This window comes from Schistocerca cancellata, chromosome 6 (assembly GCF_023864275.1).
Source record: "Schistocerca cancellata isolate TAMUIC-IGC-003103 chromosome 6, iqSchCanc2.1, whole genome shotgun sequence".
NCBI lineage: Eukaryota > Metazoa > Arthropoda > Insecta > Orthoptera > Acrididae > Schistocerca > Schistocerca cancellata.
In genome coordinates this window covers 534,553,289-534,577,981 of record NC_064631.1, presented here as the reverse complement: position 1 = coordinate 534,577,981, position 24,693 = coordinate 534,553,289, and the positions used below count along the sequence as shown (strand labels likewise).

At 38.6% G+C, this 24,693-nt stretch overlaps 1 protein-coding gene across 1 annotated transcript in view; it reads right to left on the bottom strand.

Moving 5' to 3' along the window:
* The window catches only part of LOC126191082 (putative phosphoenolpyruvate synthase), a 358,083-nt gene that overhangs the window by 30,231 nt on the left and 303,159 nt on the right, over positions 1-24,693 (bottom strand). Inside the window, exon 26 of the mRNA XM_049931802.1 lies at positions 7,158-7,386. Within this exon, the coding sequence (XP_049787759.1) occupies positions 7,158-7,386 (229 nt within the window). The remainder of the gene's footprint in view (positions 1-7,157; positions 7,387-24,693) is intronic.

Below are 24,693 nucleotides of genomic sequence, written 5' to 3'. Positions count from 1 at the left end.
ATTTGACAGCACTAGTCATTTGTACTTTGTTACCTTAACTCCATTTATAACAACCCTGTTTGCTGTCTTTCCTACCTGGGAACATTCTACTATTTTCATCATCTTCTAAAAACCTGCTTGATGTTTTCAATTGTTTCTTCCCTTATACCTACCCCTTTCTTCTGTCATAAAACTGGTGGAGTGCCCTGCCTTCCACTAATTTTTCAGTCAGTCTAACCAAATGATCAGAAATGTTGAATTCGTGAACTATTTTTTTCTCTTGACCATGAGTCAGGGAGCAAACTTAAAATTTTAACTTTTTCTTTTTTAGGTATCACTGAACACATTTTTTTAATTTCTTGATTAAGCTTAAATTTTCAGTGCCTGATGATTGTGGAGATAAGTTTTCTTCCTTTTTAGAAATACTGTTGGTATCTGCATTATTAAAGTATGATTCTAAGTCTTTTGTAATTTTGTCTGAAATTCATTGTACCATGTTTTCAGTAGCTACTTTTTCTGCTACTCAAGTTTCTTATTTTCGAAGCAGGAGATACTTCTAAATTAGAACAAGCAAAATCTAACTTGCTAATAGCTTCCTCATTAGGAATATAAATGTCACTAAGAGTGTTACATGATTGTGGTTCTCGATTCACAATAAATGTTTTAGAGTAACAATTTGGGCACAGAGAATTTCCAGGAATCACATTAAGTTTGATTGGGGAAGCTAATTTGCTTCTACTTAATGTGGACAAATGTTCAAGTTTTATTTCTCTCAAGTCCACCCCCGGTAGCTGAGTGGTCAGCGCAACAGACTGTCAATCCAAAGGGCCCGGGTTCGATTCCCGGCTGGGTCGGAGATTTCCTCCGCTCAGGGACTGGGTGTTGTGTTGTCCTAATCATCATCATTTCATCCCCATCGATGCGCAAGTTGCCGAAGTGGCATCAAATCGAAAGACTTGCACCAGATGAACGGTCTACCCAATCAGATCATCAGAGCATTTTTTTTTTTTCAAAAATGTGATAGTACTTTAGAATATATTTTTTCTCATGATACTCACAAAGTGATGATATGGAAGAACTTCCTCATAATTTAAACAAAGTTTGTCTATCTTTATCAAAGTATTTAACATTTATTAAGATATTTGAAATTGAGCCATAAACAGTTTTGTGACACACTTCATTTACTACCTATCCAATGAGAACTGTTCATCCATTTTATTACATTCCAATTAGTCTTTAAGATTTATTTATTATTAAATTTTAGAATTTTTTAGTTAACTAAAATTTACACTCGCAAGAAAAGAACATAAAATATTCTACAGTCTTGGAGAAGTATGTACACCCACACCAACTGAGGTTTCCAAACAGATTGTCTAAAACAGTTCCACATCCAGTAAATGTAGTGAGGCTGCACACATCATGTACAGACTTGTCACTGACTACTGGGCTCCTGTGAAGATTTATTTTTCTGTCCACTGAGCTCCTGTACACAATTGTCTTGAAGACAAAATTCGTGCAGAAATTTCACATGTCCATTATTTTATTTTTATCATTTTGAACTTGTTATAGTGTGCTATTTAATTGAGAATAAACCAAGATGTAAATATTCATTTGTTTAACATAGAACTAAAGCAAAAGCTCCTATCGTTTAATATTTTATTACTAAAATAAATAGTACTGACTAAATATGGGATGGTAGTGTTAATTAAATGCAGGTTACAACTAAATTTTATAACAATGAAACAATAAACCATTTAAGTAGGCAACAACCATAGGATCAGTTGTAACATAATGTGAATTACTTCCTCATTTTCAAAAACTCATATCTTTGTTCACAGTCAAATATCAGTGTTGAAATTTTTGCGGTACTTTGCTGTTATATAGATCTACAAAAAAACACATTTTTATATTCAGTCCTACCAGAGATAACTAGCTCTGAGATTTACAAAAATTTAAGATATTTCAAATTTCAAAAATTTATAAAAAATTAAGAAAACATTTGTAAGTGTTCCTGCTCTATATAAGGCTAGTAATTTGATATCTAACTAGAGAAAAAAATACACTCTGATAAATCACTCCTTGGTTGTTATTTTTGGATATAAAAACTGGATTTTCTACATTTTCCATACCAAACTTTGGAAGTAATTTTGACTGGTTATTTTTGAGTTTAAGGTAGTTTCGGTAACAAACAATGTTGTGTAAGAGACTTTTCTAAAAACAATCAGAATGCCAATTGCAATATTGTAACTGAACCCAGTGCAGAGATATTCAAATTAAAGCTAAAGTCTACAGATTGAAAAACTGTCATGTGCTTCCAAATAAATATGGCCGCTATTCAGTAAGTTAGCAAGGAACAAATTTTTTTAAAAACTGTTTGAACTTCTCAATTATGGGGTAATCAGAAATAAAAAACCAAAATATTTAAAAATGGTCAAGCAATACTCATTTGATCACTTGATATGGATTGACCCTTTTAGTTAATGTTTAAATTTTACCTGCCTGTAGTGCGGTTATTTCTATTTTTAAATACTTCAGTTTTTAACTATAGTCAAAGGCATTTCCAGTGACTAATTATTGATGTTACTGTTTTAACGCACCCATTTAATTCACCTCTGACATATTACAGATTAGTTTCAAATGATTTCAATTGAAAATTATTTTACAGTTTACAGCTGTAGAACAATCCACAGAGAGAAGTGAGTAGTGGTCCATTGTCCTTCTAGTCCAGTCTTCGTAAATGCTGATAGTTCCACCATATTCATCGTAACAGATCAAAACACCAAACAGATTCAAACAAAACAAGAAATACATGATGTGGGCATGTTATCATATAGTATTCAAGGTACATGTTATATGCAAACTGTACTACATGGAGTAAGTAAAGCTGAGGGCTTTTTTCCACTGAAAATGTGAAAGATTATATTTGAATACACTACAGATATAATTTACATGGTTATCAGTCATCATCACTTATGTTTTGTTCTCTGTTTCCCAACAAAATATCTGTATATCCTTTAACAATGATTTATTCAACAGATATAGTGAATTACAGCAACTGACACAATATTACTTTATTTTACTATGAAACATGACAGATAAGTCCTGCACACAACCCCATCAATGGTGTCATATCTAATCTTCTAGATCACAGAAGATGCAAAATGATTGAAAATTTAAATTTTGACTTTTTTAATAAAAATGTTAAACACTGTCAGGAAATTATGAAAAGCACTGTAATGTATCCAAAGCAGTTCACACCACACAAAGTTTTAAGTTATTGCAACTTGCAGTTGGTTAAGGAAAATGAACTAAAATATATGTCAAGAATATATGCTACGTATAAGCCATCTGAACATAACAGCTGAGCTGTTAATTGACAAAGAGAAGATGTTCTGGATTTTACTCTCAAAATTCAATCCAGTAGAATATGGGAAAATGAGAATTTATGATATCTGAAATAGAAGCAACAAATTTTATTACAATTAATGAAATATTTAAGGCCAAAAACATTTATCTAAATTGAGAAGCACTTATAGAAATACTGCTGCTCTCTTATTAGATTTTCGTACAAGTCTTAAACAAACTTAAGATATGTACCAAGGTTATACTGCAAGTGTCAATCATTTTTTGGGTTCCTAATAGGAAGGATCTCTTTGTTGTCTGTATGTCCATCTGTCTGTTGAACTGTCAAGAACCCTACTGCTCAGGAATAGATAAGACATATCAAGTTGAAATTTATGTCACATACTAAGGTGTATGATCCCTGGGCATTATAAAAAATTTAAGCTTGTATGCCGATGCAATCAAAATATATGGCCATTTATATCATACATTGTGGTACTAAAAATTCACACATTAAAACTTATAGGGAATTTTCCACTGACCTAAAACCATGAAATTTTGAAAGTAGAAAGATTTCACAATACAAGTAAAGCGAAAACTCTGAAATTTGTGAATTTGTAATTACTTTTTACAGGTCATGTACAGAATGTATGACATGGCAGCTTGTTCTAAGCTGCATGAACTACACAAAATAGAGGTACAGTAGACATTAAGCAAAAGTGAAATTCCACTGTGCTAACATGCAATGGTTTAATTCCTTTAAAAAAACTATTACCAATTGTAGAAGGTAATACGCATATGACTGCAAGTGGTGTAAGGGGTTGGATAATCTGTTGGAGGTGCAAAAATTAGTATCCAAATACTTACCAATAAGACACAGAGTAACCCTGAAAATATAGTTCCTGCTTGTGCTCTTCATGAACAGACAAAATGGATAGAGATAAATGTTGATTTGATATTTCTAGCTCTTTGATCAGAATACCATACTGACAGCTAAAAAACAAATTAGGAAAAATATACTGATATGTGATATCAAAACAGGTTTGTGACTGGATCAAAAAGCCATTATAAACAGAAATCAACACTACACTGGGTGAAAAGTCTTCTTTAGACATAGAAGTAACATCTAGTTATCTTCCAGGGAAGTGTAAGAGTTAATAAGATACCAGGGAGTAGCGATGTACAGAGACCTTCACAAAATGGAAAAATCTAATAGTCTTTAGTTACAGGATTTATGAGCCACAACTAGAGTCAGTCACATGTTACATATGAAGTAGAGTGGTCTCTTGAACTCAGTTGTAGATAAAGCAAATGGTAGAAAACAGTTCAAGCTTGTGGACCATATCAGGTTAGACTAAAGGTAGAGATAGTCTCTTGCATAGATTGTGCATACACAAAGAAGTGTGGCACAAATAGCCATAGGTTTTTGTCTGATGAGAGAGCATAACAGATTTGCTGAAAAATAATACTGGCAGGCACTCAAATAAATTTATTGTATAACTTCTCACATTATGAGCAGTATGACCAATATAAAAATTAATCAAAGAATGAGAGGTTTGGCTGAGTGATGTGTGGCTAGCAATTTGCAATGTAGTGGCCGAGCCAGGTCAGTAGGTGTGAGCTGTAGAGTGCTCCAAGTCACTATAGATAACAGAGTGAGGGAATGGGATAGATATCTAATTAGCTGGTCAACAGAAGCCACATGGAAATTCCACAGTGGCGAGGCTAAACTGAGTCATCACATGGTTATGGACACTAAGCAGAAGGCAAGATTCTGATTGTTTTAAAATTAAACATTCACCCCATACACAAAAATCACTTCCAGACAAGCTACAAAAATCTGAAGACAGTGTTGAAATTCCAATAAAAAGAAGAATTCAGTAAAATTACTACCATATTCATACAACAAATGTTGTGTAAATTATTGACATTTATGTGTAAAATTTCTTGTGACAACATTAACATAAACACAGTACATGTGCATACAGCACACAGATGGAAATATGATGCCAGCCATAAAATGACTACACTTATGTAATAGGTTAACACCAGCTTATAAATCTTACAAAGAAATTGTTTAATAATAGTAAACATTGTGCCAAACCAAAGATTTCTCGACAGATGCATAAAAGATTAGTGTTAACATGAACAGTTTGTCCTGTTATCCCAATTTGTTTACATGCATTTAACAGAAAATTTTGGTAATCTTAATTCTGTAAGATGATAATTTGACTACAGCTGTTCTGCATGGCCATTATGAATAGACATGAACTTGATTAGGTTCCTGCAGTTTTTATTTATAGTGTACAATATTTAATTAAAAACATGATGTTTGCTATGTCTAAAATTAAACACTGTAGTATCAGGATGAAAATGCATTGTAAATGTATATCCTATATTTTCAAATGAATGCATGTTAAATGATTTATGAGTGTGTTCCAATGGTGGTCTAGAATGTAATAGCTTACATTACTACAGTAGCAGTCACAAGATCGAGTTTTCAAACAGGTGAGGAGTGAGAGGCTCATGTTCTTTTTTTGGCATTCACTGCTGGCTGGGTAAGGTTATCAGTCAGGCTGAGTGGCCAGACAGCCATGTGTGTTCAGGTGTGTTCAATGTTAGGAATATTTCAATGTGCACTGATTCACGGCTTAGGCATTTTTCCAGTGTAACAGTTTGGGACACAGAGAATATTTGAACACTTTGTGCTAGTATAGATATCAGTGTTTGAACTTTGCTGTGGTGAATTGGTTACTGCATATAGATGTTGATGAATTTATTGAGTATTAGGAGTTTATTCAGTGTAGTTGAGTTTGGTGCACTGCATAAAGCTTTTGGCTTATGTTAGCCACTACCTGCAAATGCTCTGTTTGCTCTGCTAGGCCAGTTATTTCTGATCTTCACACACTGTATCAATGTATGCATTTATATTTCGAGTTGTAAAGTCTCTCTGTAAAACAGTAGTAGATAACATAAGTGTGTTTTTGCAACAACAAAAAATGATAATTTCTGACCTTCGTTATTTATATCAGTGTGTGCACTTATGTATGTTAACTAAACCATTGTATATGTGAACTAAAATCTATGACAATGTTCCAAAGCTGATTGTTATATGGACAGCAAATAAAAAAATATTTAATTTGTTTCACTACATGTAATATTAGCTTCTGTAAGGTCACCTTTCAAAGTAACTTGTGTTTAAATTTGAGTAAACTGGTAAGGGAGATTTCAGTGCAGCAACTATGTATATTCTTCCACTCTCTATATATTAATCATTTATGCATTATGATGTTGTAATTACAGCTATAAAACGTAGAGGCATTGGAGATATAGTTCATACACACATTTTGTGTTGTTCTACTGTAAGCAAGAAACTGAGGGAATGAAATAATTAGGGCAGACAGACATTTTAGTAAGAACATCAGAATGCAATGAAGTATGAATGCACTAGAAGAAATAAGGTATTTTTTCAACATAATAAAGGTTGTACCATTGTAGCACTTTAGGGGAACAAATCAGGAAGTGTGGTTGTGAAATCCTTACATATTCTCTCTAGAGTTCAGATACAAACCCTTTTCATTAATATGATCTTCTGTGAGGCCTCAACAGGGCTCTTCATAAAAGATATCTTTAAAGTTCCAAAAGTGTTTACTTGCTGTATCAGATACATTGAAAATTTTGGTGAAGTTGAATTAAGGTAATTAAATTCACTGTTTTGTAATGTATTTACTCCCAGACTTTTTGAATTTTTTGTAAACAAAAAAACTGATCATCATATTTGATATGAACTATGCATTTTCTACAACACAGACAGTTTCGTCAAATCATAGACATACCATGAGATATCAGACCACCAATTTCAGTGACAACTCCAGCAAGTAGAGGGAAGTAAGGTGTCCATCCAATATCAGTGCACTGTGTTATCAGGATATCACCTGGCTGCAGCTGAGATATCTGATTCAAATGTGGCACAACACAGGCCCGGCCACATGCATTTCCTTGTGTCACAGGAGTTCCTTGCACTGTCACAGCATCACTCAGTTGATGTTCGAAGTCATGTTGATTCTTAAAATCCATGGAAAAAGTATTATTATTATTATCACTACTACTACTACTACTACTACTACTACTACACTGTTGTTTTTGTTACATACAGTTCAGCATGACGTAGAATGTAACATCATCAGTAATTTATTTACTTATTTATTTATTTCTTGTTCTGGTGATCTGTGTTGTGACAATATCACAGAATATGGAATGTGTCAGAAATCTATGGTAGCACAAGAAAACAAAGCAAAATGATTTCATATTACAGTAAACAGCAACTTGGGTTCTACTACAGAAAATCAATTTTGAGAGATAAATAAATACTAAAAAATAATAAGTGTTATAGAAAATAAATATTGCAAAATATGTGTTTACAATAAAAAATAGTCAGGATTACAAATGAATATTTGGGCATATATCTGCAGTTAACAATACAAGAAATGCTAAACACTGTAGTTCTGGAACTCTTCTATCGTATAAAATGATCCTTGTAATAGGAATTACCTTAAAGTTTTTTTTCAAATAAGAGCCCATCTTCTACCAAACACTTAATTCTTGAAGAGAGTGCATTAAAAATCTTACAGCCATTGAAATGGACTCCTTCTGTACCATACTTAGATTTGCCTGTTCATAGTTGCTATCATGTTTTCTTCTCACCTCTGATTCAAATGTGGCACAAGACCGGCTGGGCCACATGCATTTCCCAAGTGTCACAGGAGTTCCTTGGACTGTCATAACATTACTGAGTTGCTGTTTAAAAATGGATTTTTCTTTCCTTATGAAGCACATCAAAGAGAATATACATTGCACAGTGGATGTAAGGATTCCAAGTTTCTTAAAAAGATTCCTGCATGTGGCTCTAGGATGGACTCCACACATGATCCTTATGGCTCTTTCTTGTGCACACAGAATTTTTTTAGCCAGTGGTTGGTTTCCCCAAAATATAATTCCATATGCCATAATGGCATGAAAATAACCATAATAGAGTGACTCCATGATTTACATACTTCTATAAGAAGAAACAATGCATAATGCATAAGTTGCTGAACTCAATCTTTTGCATTGATTCAGCATGTGGTTTGACCAGTTCAGTTTGCTGTCAATATGCAAGCCTAGGTATTTTGAGGTATCCACCCTGGTTATCACCTACTCACCTATTTTTACTACTGTTTCTTCATCTTTGAATGTTGTGTGGAACTGAACATAGTTTGTTTTAGTGTAATTTAAAGAAAGGCCATTAATGTTAAGCCAGTTCACTGTTTCTCTAATAATAAGTTACAGAGAAAATACAATAAATGAAGCAGAGCATTCAGAAACTTTGGGTATGCACACTGATAAGAAACTGGATTGATTTCTCATCCACATAAGACACATAGGTAAGTCTATTAAATTTCTACACAATATCAATTTTGTTGACTATAGGATGCTTGTTTTCTTTGAAAAATTGCCTCTAAATTCAGGTGTGTCTTGTACTCAAAATTAACGTAAAAATGTCCAGTGTTTGATCTGAAATTCCCAGCAGTCTTAAAAAGTCCATATATTTGATGCAACATGAAACTTATCTCTGCCTGACAACATTGGATTTGTGGTGTCGATAGGTCACATTGACCACGTAAAGCATGATCTTTGAACTCTTAACTGCTCTGACGAACCGCCATGTCAATGTTTCAGTCAGCGTTTGTACCTTGTCAGGGTGTCTATGTGGACAAGAAAAAAAAATTCCCGGATTTTTCCCGGATTTCCCGGTTAAAAACACAATTTCTCCCGGATGAAATTACGTATAAAGCGGGTGAAAATACACCAGTGTTAAGTAACAGTATACTTTCCCTCGGAGCTGTAAAACCTATCAGTCCTTTGGATCTTAAAGGTATTATACCGGTGGAGGACATCCCAGCACTTTAGGAAACGAAATCCAGGAAAAACAATGCGTTTGGAAAGTTGTTTGATGCGAGACAATATGCACAGAGTTTATTTTCGTATTGCTGAAGTATATACACAAATTACAGCATGGTAGCTTCCGAAACTCTAAAATAGAGATTGCGTTGAGCGATGCACTTTTGTCAGCCAGTCATAGCTCATGTCACGTGACCTCGCTAGTGAATGACGGCAGTTATTCAGAGCACGAGGCTTACGAGAAAGACAGGCCGCGGCACGTAGGTTACGAAGGTAGGCCGAGCTCGCTCAATTCAGCAAAGTGCGTTTCTACACCGGTTAACTTGTAAGCAGATGTGTATGTACGAACGGGAATTGCATCCTCTATTGGCATCCATTGTTATTAGTCCTACAATGATAGGAAGTCTGTAGGCTTACTAACAGGCTCTAATTTGGCAATTAAAATCGTGCCAAAATGATTATCAGTTGCTTAGAAAAGTCGAAGTGTTCTGGCATGAAGGGACTCAGTAACACATTATGCACATTTTTGTGAAGGTCAATGGAACTTTTTGCCATCGATTGCATAATTTTTTATCTATGAAAGAACAACATTAAATATGAAAACTAACTTGAAGCTTGGTCTTTTTTTAGCGTGTGTTACACGTTAAGTCATATCAAATACAAATGTGCCGGTAAAATTTTAAATAGTGGCATAAATGACTTATCTTCTGGGCCCGACATTTTTCAAATGGCTGATCCACAAAGTGTTACATTTTGAATGAGAGTTATAACGCCCTGTGATTTAAAAAATGCACTGCACATTCTCACACATAACATAAATCATCTTGCGTGGAAATTTACTTCGAAAGTAACGTATCTCAAGCCACTATTCATAACATTTTCTGATGATCTGTTAGAAATGTAAACAATTGTGACGTCACACACATCGAATGCATGTTAGTTGTTACGGTCGTACTGCATAATATTCGACCTAAATCCTTTGACACTATTTACCCATTTTCTATGCAACTAAACTTTTATTTTGGTGTTATTCTGTGATTTGTGTTTCATTGCTGCAATATTATTTAGCAGTAGTGGACTAAAGTTCTTCGTCAGCGTATCAGATCTTACCCGTCACACCTACAAAACTTTAACTGCAATCTAAAACAACGAAAAATCCCAGAATTCTAAAAAATTACTGGGTTTTTCCCGGATTTGTCCTGGATGAAAAAATTCCCGGGTTTTTCCCAGAATTCCCGGATGTCCCGGGCCGTATACACCCTGCTTGTACAGTGTACACGGGTATCTTTCTTTGTGCTGAAATACTGAAATGTATGTATGTATAGACATTTATGGGAACAGTTTGTTGCATATACAGTTATCCGTATTCCCATTTCCCGTATTGGTGACCCCAAAGTCTTCTGCAACTTCCTTGCCGGCTGTGTGGAATCAACAGATTTTATGTTCGACGCCATGGCTGCCTCACCCAATGTTTTACATGAGAATTTGGAGGCTCAGCTACTACTACCAGGCCACTCCAATCCCCTACCAATGGTTTCACCAATGGCAGACAGTGATTCGCGATCTCCAACGATGTTAACCTCAAATTTTGCAGCTCTACAATGGCCAAGTGTTACGCCATTACCTCAAACAATGGACTCGGGTTTTGTGTCGCTGGACTGTGCATGCCAACATGTGAAAGGTGAAGTGGATGATTTCCAGAATTGTGCAATGATTGATTGCTTGTGTAGTGTTCAAAGGGACCCAAATTTGCACACATGCTTTGATCCTCTACGTGCCGCAACATCGGTTACAGTAGTGCTGTGTGCGATGCTGCCATTTGCGCAAAATGCACACGCAGTCAACTGCTGTCAAGCTATACCACTTTTGCCTTACTCACAACTTAATAATGGACATTTTTATACGCCAAGTTTGCCAGGCTCAACCACCAGATCTGTTGCCCAGTTTCTCAACCATATGGGTTTGAACACACCCAACAGCACTTCACCATCCAGGAACGTTGTACCACAACAATGTGACCACCAACAGGTTTCACCAGTGATTTATTGTCCTATCACATGGGGTGCACTCCCGATGTGCACAGAAAACACTTGCTGTTGCCACACCAAGTCCCAAACCCCCTCCCCCCATGCCCTCCTCTCACTCACAGGGGGCCCCAATTCCGACCATACAGCCGCTCGTTCCTTCCGCAGTATGGTCTGCGTCTGCCGTGCCAGCCTTCCGTGTCATTTCCTAGGTGAACAATTTAAGTACTGTGCCTTTAACCTCTGGTCCAGTTTATGGGCTTACCTCATGTGCTACTCATCCATTCGTTCCCACAGTACCGACTGTGCCTGCCGTGTCATACTTCTATGACTGATCAGGGACATTGCAACTGGCCGTTGCTAGTAACATGCCCATGCCAGTAGTGCTGGGTTACAAGACAGCCTCTCCTACCATGGGACATCAGGCCTCCCAAGATACGCCGAAGCCTCCCTTGTCCCCCCTCCCCCTCCCCCTGTCCATCTGCCAGAGCTTCCTCCTTTATACAAGGACAACCCCATTTCATGGTTCGCACTTGTGGAGCACCTTTTCGAATTACATCAAGTGACCGATGACAACTCTAAATTTCTATGTCTCGTCACGCACCTCCATGACCACACAGATTAATTTGTAACTTCCTACTTTCAACACCACCACTGCCAAAATATGAGTTCACCAAGAAGACAATATTGGACCGACTCGCCTGCAAGCCACAGGAATTAATAATCAAGATCCTGTACAAGGAACACCTGGGGGACCGCACTCTGTCACAACTCTGGTGCCGCCTTCGGCTACTTGTGAGTGAACACATGATGCCGGACGTTACCCTGTGCATGGTATGGTCTGCCAAATTTGAGTCTATCAGCTCTCACCTTCGCATTGCAGGTCAGCTGTATGCACTACTGCAACAAAACAACCAGCACACCTCTCACCGATGGATGGCACTATGCCACCTGTTTACCAGCCATCTGTTGGCAGAGGCAGGGCTTGTTCTGCCTCCACACCATCTACACCATCGGGCAGTACTCGTTTGCTCTCTCCTCTTTCCAAGCACTCAAGAATCGCAGATGCACCATATGTCCCAGATTACATTCCGGAACAGATCAACAAGGACAAACCTCCTCTGCTGTCACAATCACTGCCACCATCACATCCAGCTCATCCGTACTGTTGATACCACAAGATTTTCGGGGATGAGGCCAAGAAATGCAGATTATCTTGCCAGCACCCAAACACTGACCGTAGGATCTAAAAGATGCTGAGTCCTGTGGGGAACTTCACAGGCATCCTCAAACATTGCACTCCATCCACTTGTCCTCTCGGCCGAGCAGTCATTTATATGTGACCGACATTTTGTCGCGGCTCGTTTTCCTAGTCGATACAGGTGCTGAAATGTCTATAAAACCTACATTGTTGGCTCCTTCCATTTTTTCACTGACGAAGTCGCTTCTACGTGCTGTCAATGAATCAACATTACAAACTGTTAGTTCTGCTAAAGTTATGGTGCCTCTATCTCCTTCTTTACATTTCCCGTGGACTTTTTACATCACCGACATTGACGAACCAATTCTCAGTATGGATTTCTTGTCCAATTACAAACTCTCCCCGAACATAGTCCAAGGTTGAGTGCTACACCATCCTTCTGACACCCAGATACCGTGCTCAGGCACTTATGCTCATTGTTCTGTTTCCGTCGCAATATGTGATTTGGTTCGCGAGTGCTCCACCCTCGCAGACAAAATTGTGACCTGTGTCACTAATCTACTGTCAGAGTGCAATGCAGTGGCGCAATTATGTCGGCAAAACGACGAGTTGAAACAACGCATTGCTCACACTTTTGGCGAGCTCACTGCGGCTTGTACCTCACTGCTGCAACTGCAATCCACAGTTCCTTCATCTGGTTGACCTTCATCAGCAGACACCAGCATGGACACTCCTCAGGTTAGTTCAAAAACATTCATTGCATGTGATGATTTGCGTTCAGTGATCTCTGTACCTGCCACACGGCTGCTTTGTGCAGTGACATGTGTTTCGAAAAGTGCTTCTAATGACAGTCGCACATGCAATGTGAACATGCCCACCGCACAGGTAGGCACCCCGTATGTTGGTAAACATTCCCCCTCTCTAGCGCGCCAACCATGTGATTCAGCGGTCATCGCCATTCTCTGCACGATGCCAATGCCTCTCTTGCCCGCACCAGTTACTCAAGCCAAGGCTTACAACAGACAGTCGCTGTGCGCCCCGATCTGCTCTGTGATGTGCGCGCAACCTACCTCTCTAAACAAGCGCACGCCGCACTCACATAATAGGCATGTGACTTTCGTGCTGCCTTTTCTCACTTGCACTAACGGCTATGCCTCATTGCACCCTACTCATCCCAAAACTTCATGTCAGGACGTTACTCAACCTCATGTGCAGTTCGCAGTCTCCTCTGTCACCGACGGAATGACACACAAGATAATTACCACTGCTGGCTCTCCTATTAGGCACAAGGTTAGACGACCCAACCCCATTAAGTTGCGCATGGCCCGGAAGCAAATTAACGAACTTCTGGAGGCAGGCATTCAACAGCCATCGGACAGCAATTGGTCTTCACCGATTCACCTCGTCACCAAATATGACGGTTCTTTTTGAATGTGTGGTGATTACAGACTCTTAAACTCTCATACCATCATGGACAATTACCCAGTGCCGAACATAAATGATTTCACCCATATGTTATCGGGAGCCAGAATCTTCAGTGTGATTGACTGCATACATGCCTGTCACCAGATACCCGTAGCACCTAAAGACATTCCAAAGACTGCTACCATCACGCCGCTTGGCTTATTCCAATACAACTTCATGCCATTCGGTTTAAAGAATGTGGCACAGATGTGGCAATGTTTCATTGACTCAATCTTATGAGAGTTCGAGTTCTGCTTTACATTGCTGGATGACATCTTCATTTTCAGCAAGTCGACTGAGGACCCTGAAGTTCATTTATCTCAGGTCCTCCAGACCTTGAACTCCAAAGGTGTCGAGGTCAACAAAGATAAATTCCAATTGTGCCAGTCTTCTGTGACATTTTTGGGTTACACCGTCTCCGCAGGCAGAATACAGCATCCCAAATCCCACGTGCAGGCTGTCACGTCATTCCCACCCCTAGCTATGTACAAAGAACTTCAACATTTCGTGGGTACTATAAATTACTTCTGCCAACGTCTACCTTCTGCTGCCGCCATGCAGGCCCCGCTGACGGACTTGCTGTCCGGCAAACAAACTTTGGGCCTTAAGCCAGTCCGTTGGACTGAACCTATGCTGCAGACCTTCAGGGCTCTAAAGACAGCGTTAGCTCACTCCGTTGTACTTGCCCACCCCGATCCGTCTGCCGAGTTGTTCATCACTATGGATGCCAGCGACATCACGTTCGGGGCAGTATTACAGCAATGAAAAGGTGACATGGTTTCACCCCTTCATTACTTCTTAAACAAACTGTCTACGGCACAGAAAAAGTATTCCACTTTCGATAGAGAACTTCTGGTGGTCTATGAAGCCATCAAACACTTTCGCTCTGACATTGAGGGCTGTTCTTTCTTCATCCTTACTGACCACAAACCACTGGTGGATGCCTTCTGCAAACCTCCTGAGGACAAACCCCCTTGGTGTTTCCACCACTTTGACCTGGTCTCTCAATTTACTATAGACGTACACTACATCAAAGGCATGGAAAACATCCCCACTGATTTCTTTTCATGGGTCAGTACTGTCTCATGCATCATTGATTTATCTGACCTTGACGCTCTCCAGGCCTCTGATGAGGAATCTCAAGCTCTCCTCTTGGATCCTCAGACATCGCTTGTGTTTACCAAAACCAAGTTCCCCGGCATTTCAGATGAAGTGTGGTGTGACTCTTCTACCGACACACTGCGGCCGTTGATCCCTTCCATGTTGCACCAACAAGCCTTCGACGGCTCGCATAACCTCACCCACCCTGGCGTTCGCACCACCACACACCTCGTCACCAAGCATTTAGTTTGGGAAACTGTGAAGCATGACTGTCAAATCTGGACACACAGATGCATTTCCTGACAACGCAACAAAATTGGATGCCACACCTCTCTCCCCCTTGGCAAGTTTGACATTCCGCAAGGACGTTTTCGTCATGTACATATCGATCTTATTGGCCCTCTGACACTGTCTGACGGCCACAGATACATCCTGTCCACAATCGACCGCATGTCTTGTTGGGTGGATGCTGTTCCTTTACCCAACATCACAGCAGAAACCTTGGCCAAGGGATTCTACTCATCATGGATCGCTAGATTCAGTTGCCCATCCACCATCACCACTGACCAGGGTCGACAGTTTGAGCCTGCACTCTGGTCTGAGGCACTTCCTTGGATGTTACTTGGCCTTGGCCTTTGTTCGACCTTTAAACCTGACTTACAGGGAACCATCTCTGAATTTGTTTTCAGCGAGAACCTGTTTCTACTTGGGGAACTTATCCTGCCTCAAGCACCCGAGGATTTCCCCACCTCCCCAGACTTTATTAGTAGAATGCGTACCCACTTTAGACACGCATGGCTACACCCGCCTGTCAGTCATTCCCCACCGGACACTTACGTGCCAACCGTACTCAACACATGCTTCTACGTTATGCTCAGGGATAACTCCGTTAGACAACCCCTGCAACCCCCATACCTCGGCCCCTTCGAAGTACTCCAGAGGGGCGAGACGACGTTCGACATTATGGTTAAATATAATTAAGGCTGGCAGCCATGCATTATCTGCAAGGTCTCCATGATATTAACTTCCAACAAGGTAACTCAACATGGCTCATTACAGGTATGCCGTAGCCATAATGTTCTCTACATCTCTCACCCACTGAACACATCTGGTCATGGGTTGCTGAGAGACTAACATGCCACCACTCGTGAACCATTACAATTTGTGAATTCAGCCATAAAATTGAAGCTGCATGGAACAGTGTACCATTCTGTCACCCAACCTCAGTTTGACACGATGCTCAGCTGGGTTAGAGTCATTATTAATGTCTGCAGTGGAACCTCTTTTTGCTAAAATTCATACCCTGTATACCCAATGACCTAGACATTTAATCATGTGTTCTTCCTACTATACTGTATACACACAATAAGTAAAATTATGAAACTTCCTGGCAGAGTAAAACTGTGTGCTGGATCAAAGCTCAAACTCAGGACCTTTGCCTTTCATGGGCGAGTGCTCTACCGACCGAGCTACCCAAGCAGGACTCACAACCCTTCTTCACAGCTTCAATTCTGCCAGTACCTCATCTACTACCTTCCAAACTTCACAGCAGCTCTTCTGAAAATCTTGCAGAACCAGCACTCCTGGAAGAAAGGATATTGTGGACACATGGCTTAGCCACAGCCTGGGGGATGTTTCCAGAACGAAATTTTCACCCTGCAGTGGAGTGTGCACTGATATGAAACAAATAAAATTTAATTATTTCCTCTCCTTCCTGGTGACACATTTTAATAGCCAGAAATGTGAATAATGTCAGCCAAAAGTAAATACAAATAAGCCGCTAATGAGAAAAATTTCCAAAACTGTAAATGCAAAATGTACTATTATTTCATATACCCAATGTAACAGATTGCATCAGAGGGCTGAAAAATTCAACAAACACAAAAGCAAAGAATGGTAACAAGAGAGAGTGATAATGTGCACTGCAAATTTGGGGAAAGTATTCAGAGAACTAAATATATAAATTATTTTCTTATTACATATAGTATGTCTGAAATAATAACCTATACAAAAATTAACTGTGCTGTGTTGTTGTACAACAACAAATATAAATCAGCTGCATTTTAAATAACAGACTTCCAAATGCTTAAAAGACTTCACTATTCAGGGAATATTGAAATGTACATAAAATCCAAATAGTAATAAAAAGACATTAGAACTCACCATAGAATTAAAAAAATTAGTTTATAAATAAAAGTAAACATTCATGTATTTCTGTTTCTGAAAGAAAATATGTCTGCTGTTTTTTCTCCTTTCCTGTTCCATGTACCTATGAAAAATAACATCCTATTGGGAGAAAATATGAAGAGGATGAGTGGTGATAAGGATCAAGATGATGATGGACAAATGGTTTGAGAACCTGTTGGGTTTATGGTGCTTTGTGTTAATACACATGTCCTTCAAAACATGAGCTCACATTATCAAAATTTGGTTTCAGTTTTCATGACTTATGCATTACCTGTAAAACTACATCCAAAATAGATGTTTGAACAACTTGGATATTAGAAAATCATATGAAAGCACAAATTATGAAAGATAAATATTTCTGTGTGTTGTGAATGCTATCATTTTTCTTTGACAAATGCAATCGTTTTTCTTCTACACATAGCACATATACCAACAGATTTTTTGCTTCAGATTCATACAATCAGTATTCCTGATTAATGACTTTCGAATAATCTTTCTGGTCAGGTCCTCCTCCCCCTCTCCCAGTCTGATTATAGGCAAATGTCAGGTTGTTGGTTCTGTTACCTTCCATACAAAGACTGGTTTGATGCAGCTCTCAATGCTAGACTATCCTACAGAAGTCTCTTCATCTCTGCAAAACCACTGCACCCTACATCTATTTGAACCTGCTTTCTGTATTCAAGTCTTGTTCTCTCAATACAATTTTTACCCTCTACACTTTCTTCTACTTCCTAACTGAAAATTTCTTGATGCTTCAGGATGTATCCATTCAACCATTCATTCTTCTAGTCAAGTTGTGCACTAAATTTCTTTCTTTCATCCAATTCAATTCAATATCTTTTCATTTAGTGCTCTACCTATCCATCTACTTCTCAGCATTCTTATGTAGTACCACATTTCAAAAGCTTCTATTTTCTTCTTGTATGAACTGCTAATCAACCACATTTCACTTTCATACAAAACCACACTCCAGAACTTCAGAAAAGTCTTTGTAACACTTAACTGATATTTGATGTTAATAAATTCCTCTTACAGAAATGATTTTATGCTACTACCAGTTTACATTACATATCCTCTCTATTGTCACTACCATCAGTTATTTTGCTGCAAAAGTGGTGAAACTCATCTACTACTTTTAGTGCCTCATTTTCTATTCTAATTCTCTTAGTATCAACTGATTTAATTTGAGTATGCTTTATTACTCTTTTTTATTATTGTTGATCTTCATATAATCTCTTTTGAAGACACTGTTCATGCTATTCAACTACTCTTGAAAGTTTTTTTGCCATAGCTGACAGCATTACAATTTCAATGAAAAATCTAAAGTCCCTACTTATTCTGCCTGAACCATTATTCCCTTTCTAAAATTCTCCTTGGTTTTCTTCACAGTCTGCTCAATGTACAGTTTGAATAACATCAAGGATAGGCTACAACCTTTCATTCTCCACTCACAACCATTACTTCCCTTTCATGTCCTCTGACTTCTATAAATTCAGTAAAGTTTCTGTACAAGTTGTAAAAAACATTTTGCTCCCTGTATTTCACCTCACTATCTTCAAACCCTCAAAGAGTGCAACCCAGTAAGTGCTACAAATGTAGGCTTGCCTTTCTTCAACGTAACCTGCATTATAAGTCTTTGTGTCACTATTGCCTCTCATATTCCTATATTTCTCAAGAACCCAAACTGATCTTCCCTGAGGTCAGCTTCCACCAGTTTTTCCATTCTTTTGCAAATAATTTGTGCCAATATTTTGCAACCATGACTTATCAAAATAATGGTTCAGTAAATGATTAATGGAAAATCTCATATAAAGATGTGAAACAAATACTAACAAAGAGATAGAGGGGCTGGCCAGTACTTACCTCAGCTCAGTACAGCCGATAGATACACATAAAACAGAACTGAAAGTTTACATTCCTAGCTTTCAGAACAAATGTTCCTTCATCAGGGAGGAGAGAGGGGAAAGAAAGGGAAGAAGGGAAAGGAGATTCAGTTACTCACAACCCAGGCTGTGAAGCAACAGGGAAAGGAATATAGGGAGGGTAGCAAGGATGGAGGCATGGTTGTCAGAGGGAAGCCAAAGATATTCTCAATATCAAAGATATTCTCAATATCTTTGGCTTCCCTCTGACAACCATGCCTCCATCCTTGCTACCCTCCCTATTTTCCTTTCCCTGTTGCTTCATAGCCTGGGTTGTGAGTAACTGAATCTCCTTTCCCTTCTTCCCTTTCTTTCCCCTCTCTCCTCCCTGATGAAGGAACATTTGTTCCGAAAGCTAGGAATGTAAACTTTCGGTTCTGTTTTATGTGTATCTATCGGCTGTACTGAGCTGAGGTAAGTACTGGCCAGCCCCTCTATCTCTTTGTTAGTAATGGTTCACTAATATTCACACATGTGAGGACCTTCCATCTTTGTAACTGGAATTATTACATTCTTCCTGAAGTCTATCTCATATATCTTGCACACCAGATGGAATAATTGTTCACCTCCTTAGCTGAGTAGTCAGCACAGATGGCTACAATATGGAAGATTTGATTCCCAGTACTGAGAAGGATTTTCCCTTGGTGAGAGGATGAGTATAGGGTACACTCTGCCTTATGATGCCAATTGGGAAGCTACTTGACTGAGTAGTAGCAGCTCCGTGCCCTAGAAAGTCCACAAAATGGGCAGCAGAGCAGTGTGCTTATCACATCTGCCTGATACCACAAGGCAGAGGTAACTGGTTAATATCCCTTGGGCCTTCACAGTCTAGTGAAGATTTCAATAGATGAAATAATTTTGTCATCAAGGATCTCAATAATTCTGAGGGAATGCCATTTATTCCAAGGGCCTTGTTCCAACTTAGGTCTCTTAGGGCTGTTTCAAATTATTCTCACAGAACCATATCTCCCATTGACAGCATGAGGCAGCTAAGACAGGCCACCCCAAATATATCCAAAATGAATAAATATATCTAAGTGCAGCTTTTGCCAAGCTATAGCAGATAATATGGTGAATTTCCTGATGTTTACAAGTAATTTTTATTGTTCATAGTCACCAAATTTGTTTTTTCTAATAGAACTACACACTTTTTTCTGTTGCATCTGAAAGAAGCTTCTAAGAGAACTTCAATGAATTAACATGTATGGCATTAGATCAAAAAGCACGAAGATAACAGTGTTGCAAAACCACTGTTCTGCTGTCAGTATAAGAGGTTCCATAAACATCTGCCGCATTATAGCGAATGTAAGTAAGCACATACTCAGGCATGCTTGGCACCAATTAGCAACATGTTACTGTAGAGCAAATTTGAAGCATGGTGGTCTTTCAATCTTTATCAAAGAAACAGGTAATTTAGAATCTGAAGTGATAGATGTAAGTTTTCTATGTATAAAGCAGTTTTTGAAGTCTCAGAAATAATGATACTAATTCAAGAACTAATTAATAGTTATATCAGTGTACCACTCTCCAAGTAGTAACACACAATTATTTGTAGAAAACCCCAAAAAATTGATAACAAAGCTCTTAAAATATAAAAATGTAGGGTTATGATATTTGGTTATATTAACATAAATATTGGGTATAAGGCCAAACACATGAAGCATCTATTAGACATATTAAGATTGTCAAACTTCTACCGTCTAAATGACAAACCCACCAGGCTTAGGGATTGATTAGATAATACAATACGCAACTTTCAGATAAATAAAACTGAATTTGATACTGTAAACCTCGGAGTATCAGATAATGCAGGGCTGTGGCTTAGGCAGTTCTAAACAGAAAAACAGACAGTACTTCAACAGAACTAGGAAGAGTACTCAGGTCAATCAACGAACATAAATTGAATCAGTTAAAAACCAATCTGCTAATCATTCAACCCAGAAATTTTTAGAATTGTTGTAGAAAAACTTGACAGATGATATCCCAAATATCACAGAAAACACCCAAAGCAGAACTGGAGTAATAAACCTCAAGAACTGAGAAACTAGAATATATCACACCTGTGCAAACTTAGGGAAGATATGATGGTGCACTATGACAAATTGTAACAGAATGAAGTCAAGAAGCTTACACAGCAGGAAGAAGGACATATAGATCAGAAATTAGAGTAGCAAACAGGAAAGCCAATGACAATTACATATTCAGTTTGACAATTAAATGTAAAGCAGCATGCAAAGTTATCAAATCAGATAAGCTCTGAAAATAAACACAACATTCCAATTCAACCAAACACATTAAATGCACATGTTACAAATTCTGGCTCAAATAGAAATCTCACTGAAGATACAAATAAAACTGTTAGTTTTGCTTCCAGCTCTAGATGGTAAGCAACATGGCAACTTCTGCTGGACTCCTGTATCCTACAGACAGGTTAGTGAAGCAATTGCCAAACTTAGCAGCTCAAAAGCAGAAGACTTCTATGGACTTTCAAATCACCTAATAAAAGGCATAAAGAAATAAATTCTGTTGCTGCTAACGAAAATCATAAACCAAATGCTACATGAAGGAATCTTCTCAGACTGCCTAAAAATTACTGTTGTAACACCTATCCATAAGGGAGGTGACAAAGCATCTCTTGATAACTGTCATCTCATTTCACTCATACCAATCATATAAAAAATGATAGAACATTGTACTAACAGATGAACCAGCAATTCGAAAAAAATAATCTACTTAGCACCTCACAATATGGTTTCAGACCTCGTCTTTCCACTATCAAAGCAGTTGGGACTATCATCACAAAAATATGTGATACTTTTGAGACTAAGAAAACAACCTGTGCAACTCTCCTAGATTTGAGGAAAGCTTTTGAAACTGTCCCACATAGTATACTTATAAAAAGAGCTCCAATACTATGGAGTAGGAGAGGATGCTCTTCAGCTTATTGAGCCACACCTCAGCAACAGAAAGCAGATGGTAACTATAAACAACCGAAGGCCAGACTCATTACCTGTTACAAAAGGTGTTCCACAGGGCTCAGTACTGGGTCCATTCCTGTGCATCGTACGCACATCAAAAAAAGTTTTGCAACACCTTGTTTCAGAGAATTCTGGAACCTGTACAGAAAATTGGAATAGAGATTGCTGTACACACCGGTACCTCTAATATCCACTAGCATGTCCTCTTGCATTGATGCATGCCTGTAGTCATCATGGCCTACTATCCACAAGTTCATCAAGGCACTGTTGGTCCAGATCGTCCCACTCCTCAATGGCAATTCGGCGTAGATCACTCAGAGTGGTTGATGGGTCACATCGTCCATAAACAGCCCTTTTCAATCTATCCTAGGTTTGCTCGATAGGGTTCATGTCTGGAGAACATGCTGGTCACTCTAGTCCAGCAATGTCATTATGCTGAAGGAAGACATTCACAAGATGTGCATGATGGGGCCGCGAATTGTTGTCCATGAAGACGAATGCCTCTCCAATATGCTGCCGATATGGTTGCATTATCGTTCAGAGGATAGAACTTACGTACCATACAGCCACTACAGTGCCTTCCATGACCATCAGCAGCATATGGTGGTCCCACATAATGGCACCCAAAACCAGCAGATACCTCTACCTTGTTGCAATTGCTGGACAGTTTGTCTAAGGCATTCAGCCTGACTGGGTTGCCTCTAAACACATCTCCAACGATTGGCTGAAGGCATATGCAACATTCATCAGTGAAGAGAACATGATGCCAATCCTGAGCGCTCCATTCTACATGTTGTTGGGCCCATCTGTACCACGCTGCATGGTGTTGTGGTTGCAAATATGGACCTCACCATGGACTTCGAGAGGGAAGTCATGCATCGTGCAGCCTATTGCACACAGTTTGAGTCATAACACAATGTCCTGTGGTGGCACAAAAAGCATTATTCAACACTGTGGTGTTGCTTTCAGGGTTACTATGAGCCATAATCTGTAACTAGTGGTCATCCACTGCAGTAGTAGCCCTTGGGTGGCCTGAACGAGGCATGTCGTCGACAATTCCTGTCTCTCTGTATCTCATCCATGTCTGAACAACATCATTTTGGTTCCCTCCAAGATGCCTGGACACTTCCCTTGTTGAGAACCCTTCCTGGCACACAGTAACAATGCAGGCATGATTGAACCATGGTATTGATCGTTTAGGCATGATTGAACTACAGACAACACGAGCAGTGTATGTCCTTGCTGGTGGAATGACTGGGACTGATCAGCTGTCTGACCCCCTCCGTCTAATAGGTGCTGCTCATGCATGGTTGTTTACATCTTTGGGTGGGCTGAGTGACATCTCTGAACAGTCAAAGGGACTGTGTTTGTGATACAATATTCACAGTCAAGTCTATCTTCAGGAACTCTGGGAACTGGGGTGATGCAAAATGTTTTTTGATGTGTGTGTATACAAACAACTTAACCTCATTTTTACCTTGTACACAGATGATACAACTCTAATCACACAAGTTGATGAAGCAGAGGAGCTGCGATGTAATGTAAATGTAGCAATGGACTGATGCACTAACTGATTCCAGGCAAATTATTTAAAAATTAATAAAAATAAAACTGAAGATATTGTTTTCAATTTAAGTGTCTTCAATGAAGATCAAAAGTAATCAATCTGTTAGGTTTTCACATAGATCAGAAACTCAGTTGGGTGAGTCATGCAGAAAAAAATGTGCTCAAAGCTTTCTTGAGTGATCTGTCTGCTGTACAAACTGAGGAATAATGCAAGCAAAACCATACCAGTTTACGCATATTTTGCATTTTTCCACTCCCACCGTGCCTATGAACTCTTCTATGGGATAATTACCCCAGCTCAAAAACTGTATTCAGGTGGCAAAAAAAAGGCTATAAGACATATAGTAGCAATGACTCCAAGAGAATCCTGTAAAGTTCACTTCAAGGAGGTCAATATTGTGACAGTCCCAAGCCTCTGTATGTATAGTTGCCTTCTCGGTGTTAAAGAGAATTTAAATAATTTTAACCTTAAGATGTCTCTAGATAATCACAAAAACAGAACTGGACAATGAACTAATATACCCTACAGAAAGGTTTGCTATAGCCACAAATATCTAGGCCCCAGAGTTTTCAATAGACTCCCAAAAGCTGACCATTTTGTTTCCTGTAATATATTGAAGAATGTTCTAGCAGAATGATTTAAGAAGGAAGCATACTACTCCGTAAAAAAGTATGAGGAATCAGATTTAAGTGACATAATTTTCCAGCTACTATTGTACTAAGTTGTAATAAATTACTGGTTGAAAGTTTCCTACATATATAATTTTCACATTATATGTAGCAATGTGTCACTGATGTACATATCAAGAAATTTTTATCTTTTTATATAACTTAGCTTTATATGTAAATAATTACACCACTAACATGTAAAATGTTCGAAGGTGAATAAATTCAAATTAAAATATCATGGCTGTCATACCAAGTGCTCAAAATGCTGACCTGGAGCATTGCTATTTGCTACAAAGTGATTGTGGAGAAATAATACTCCA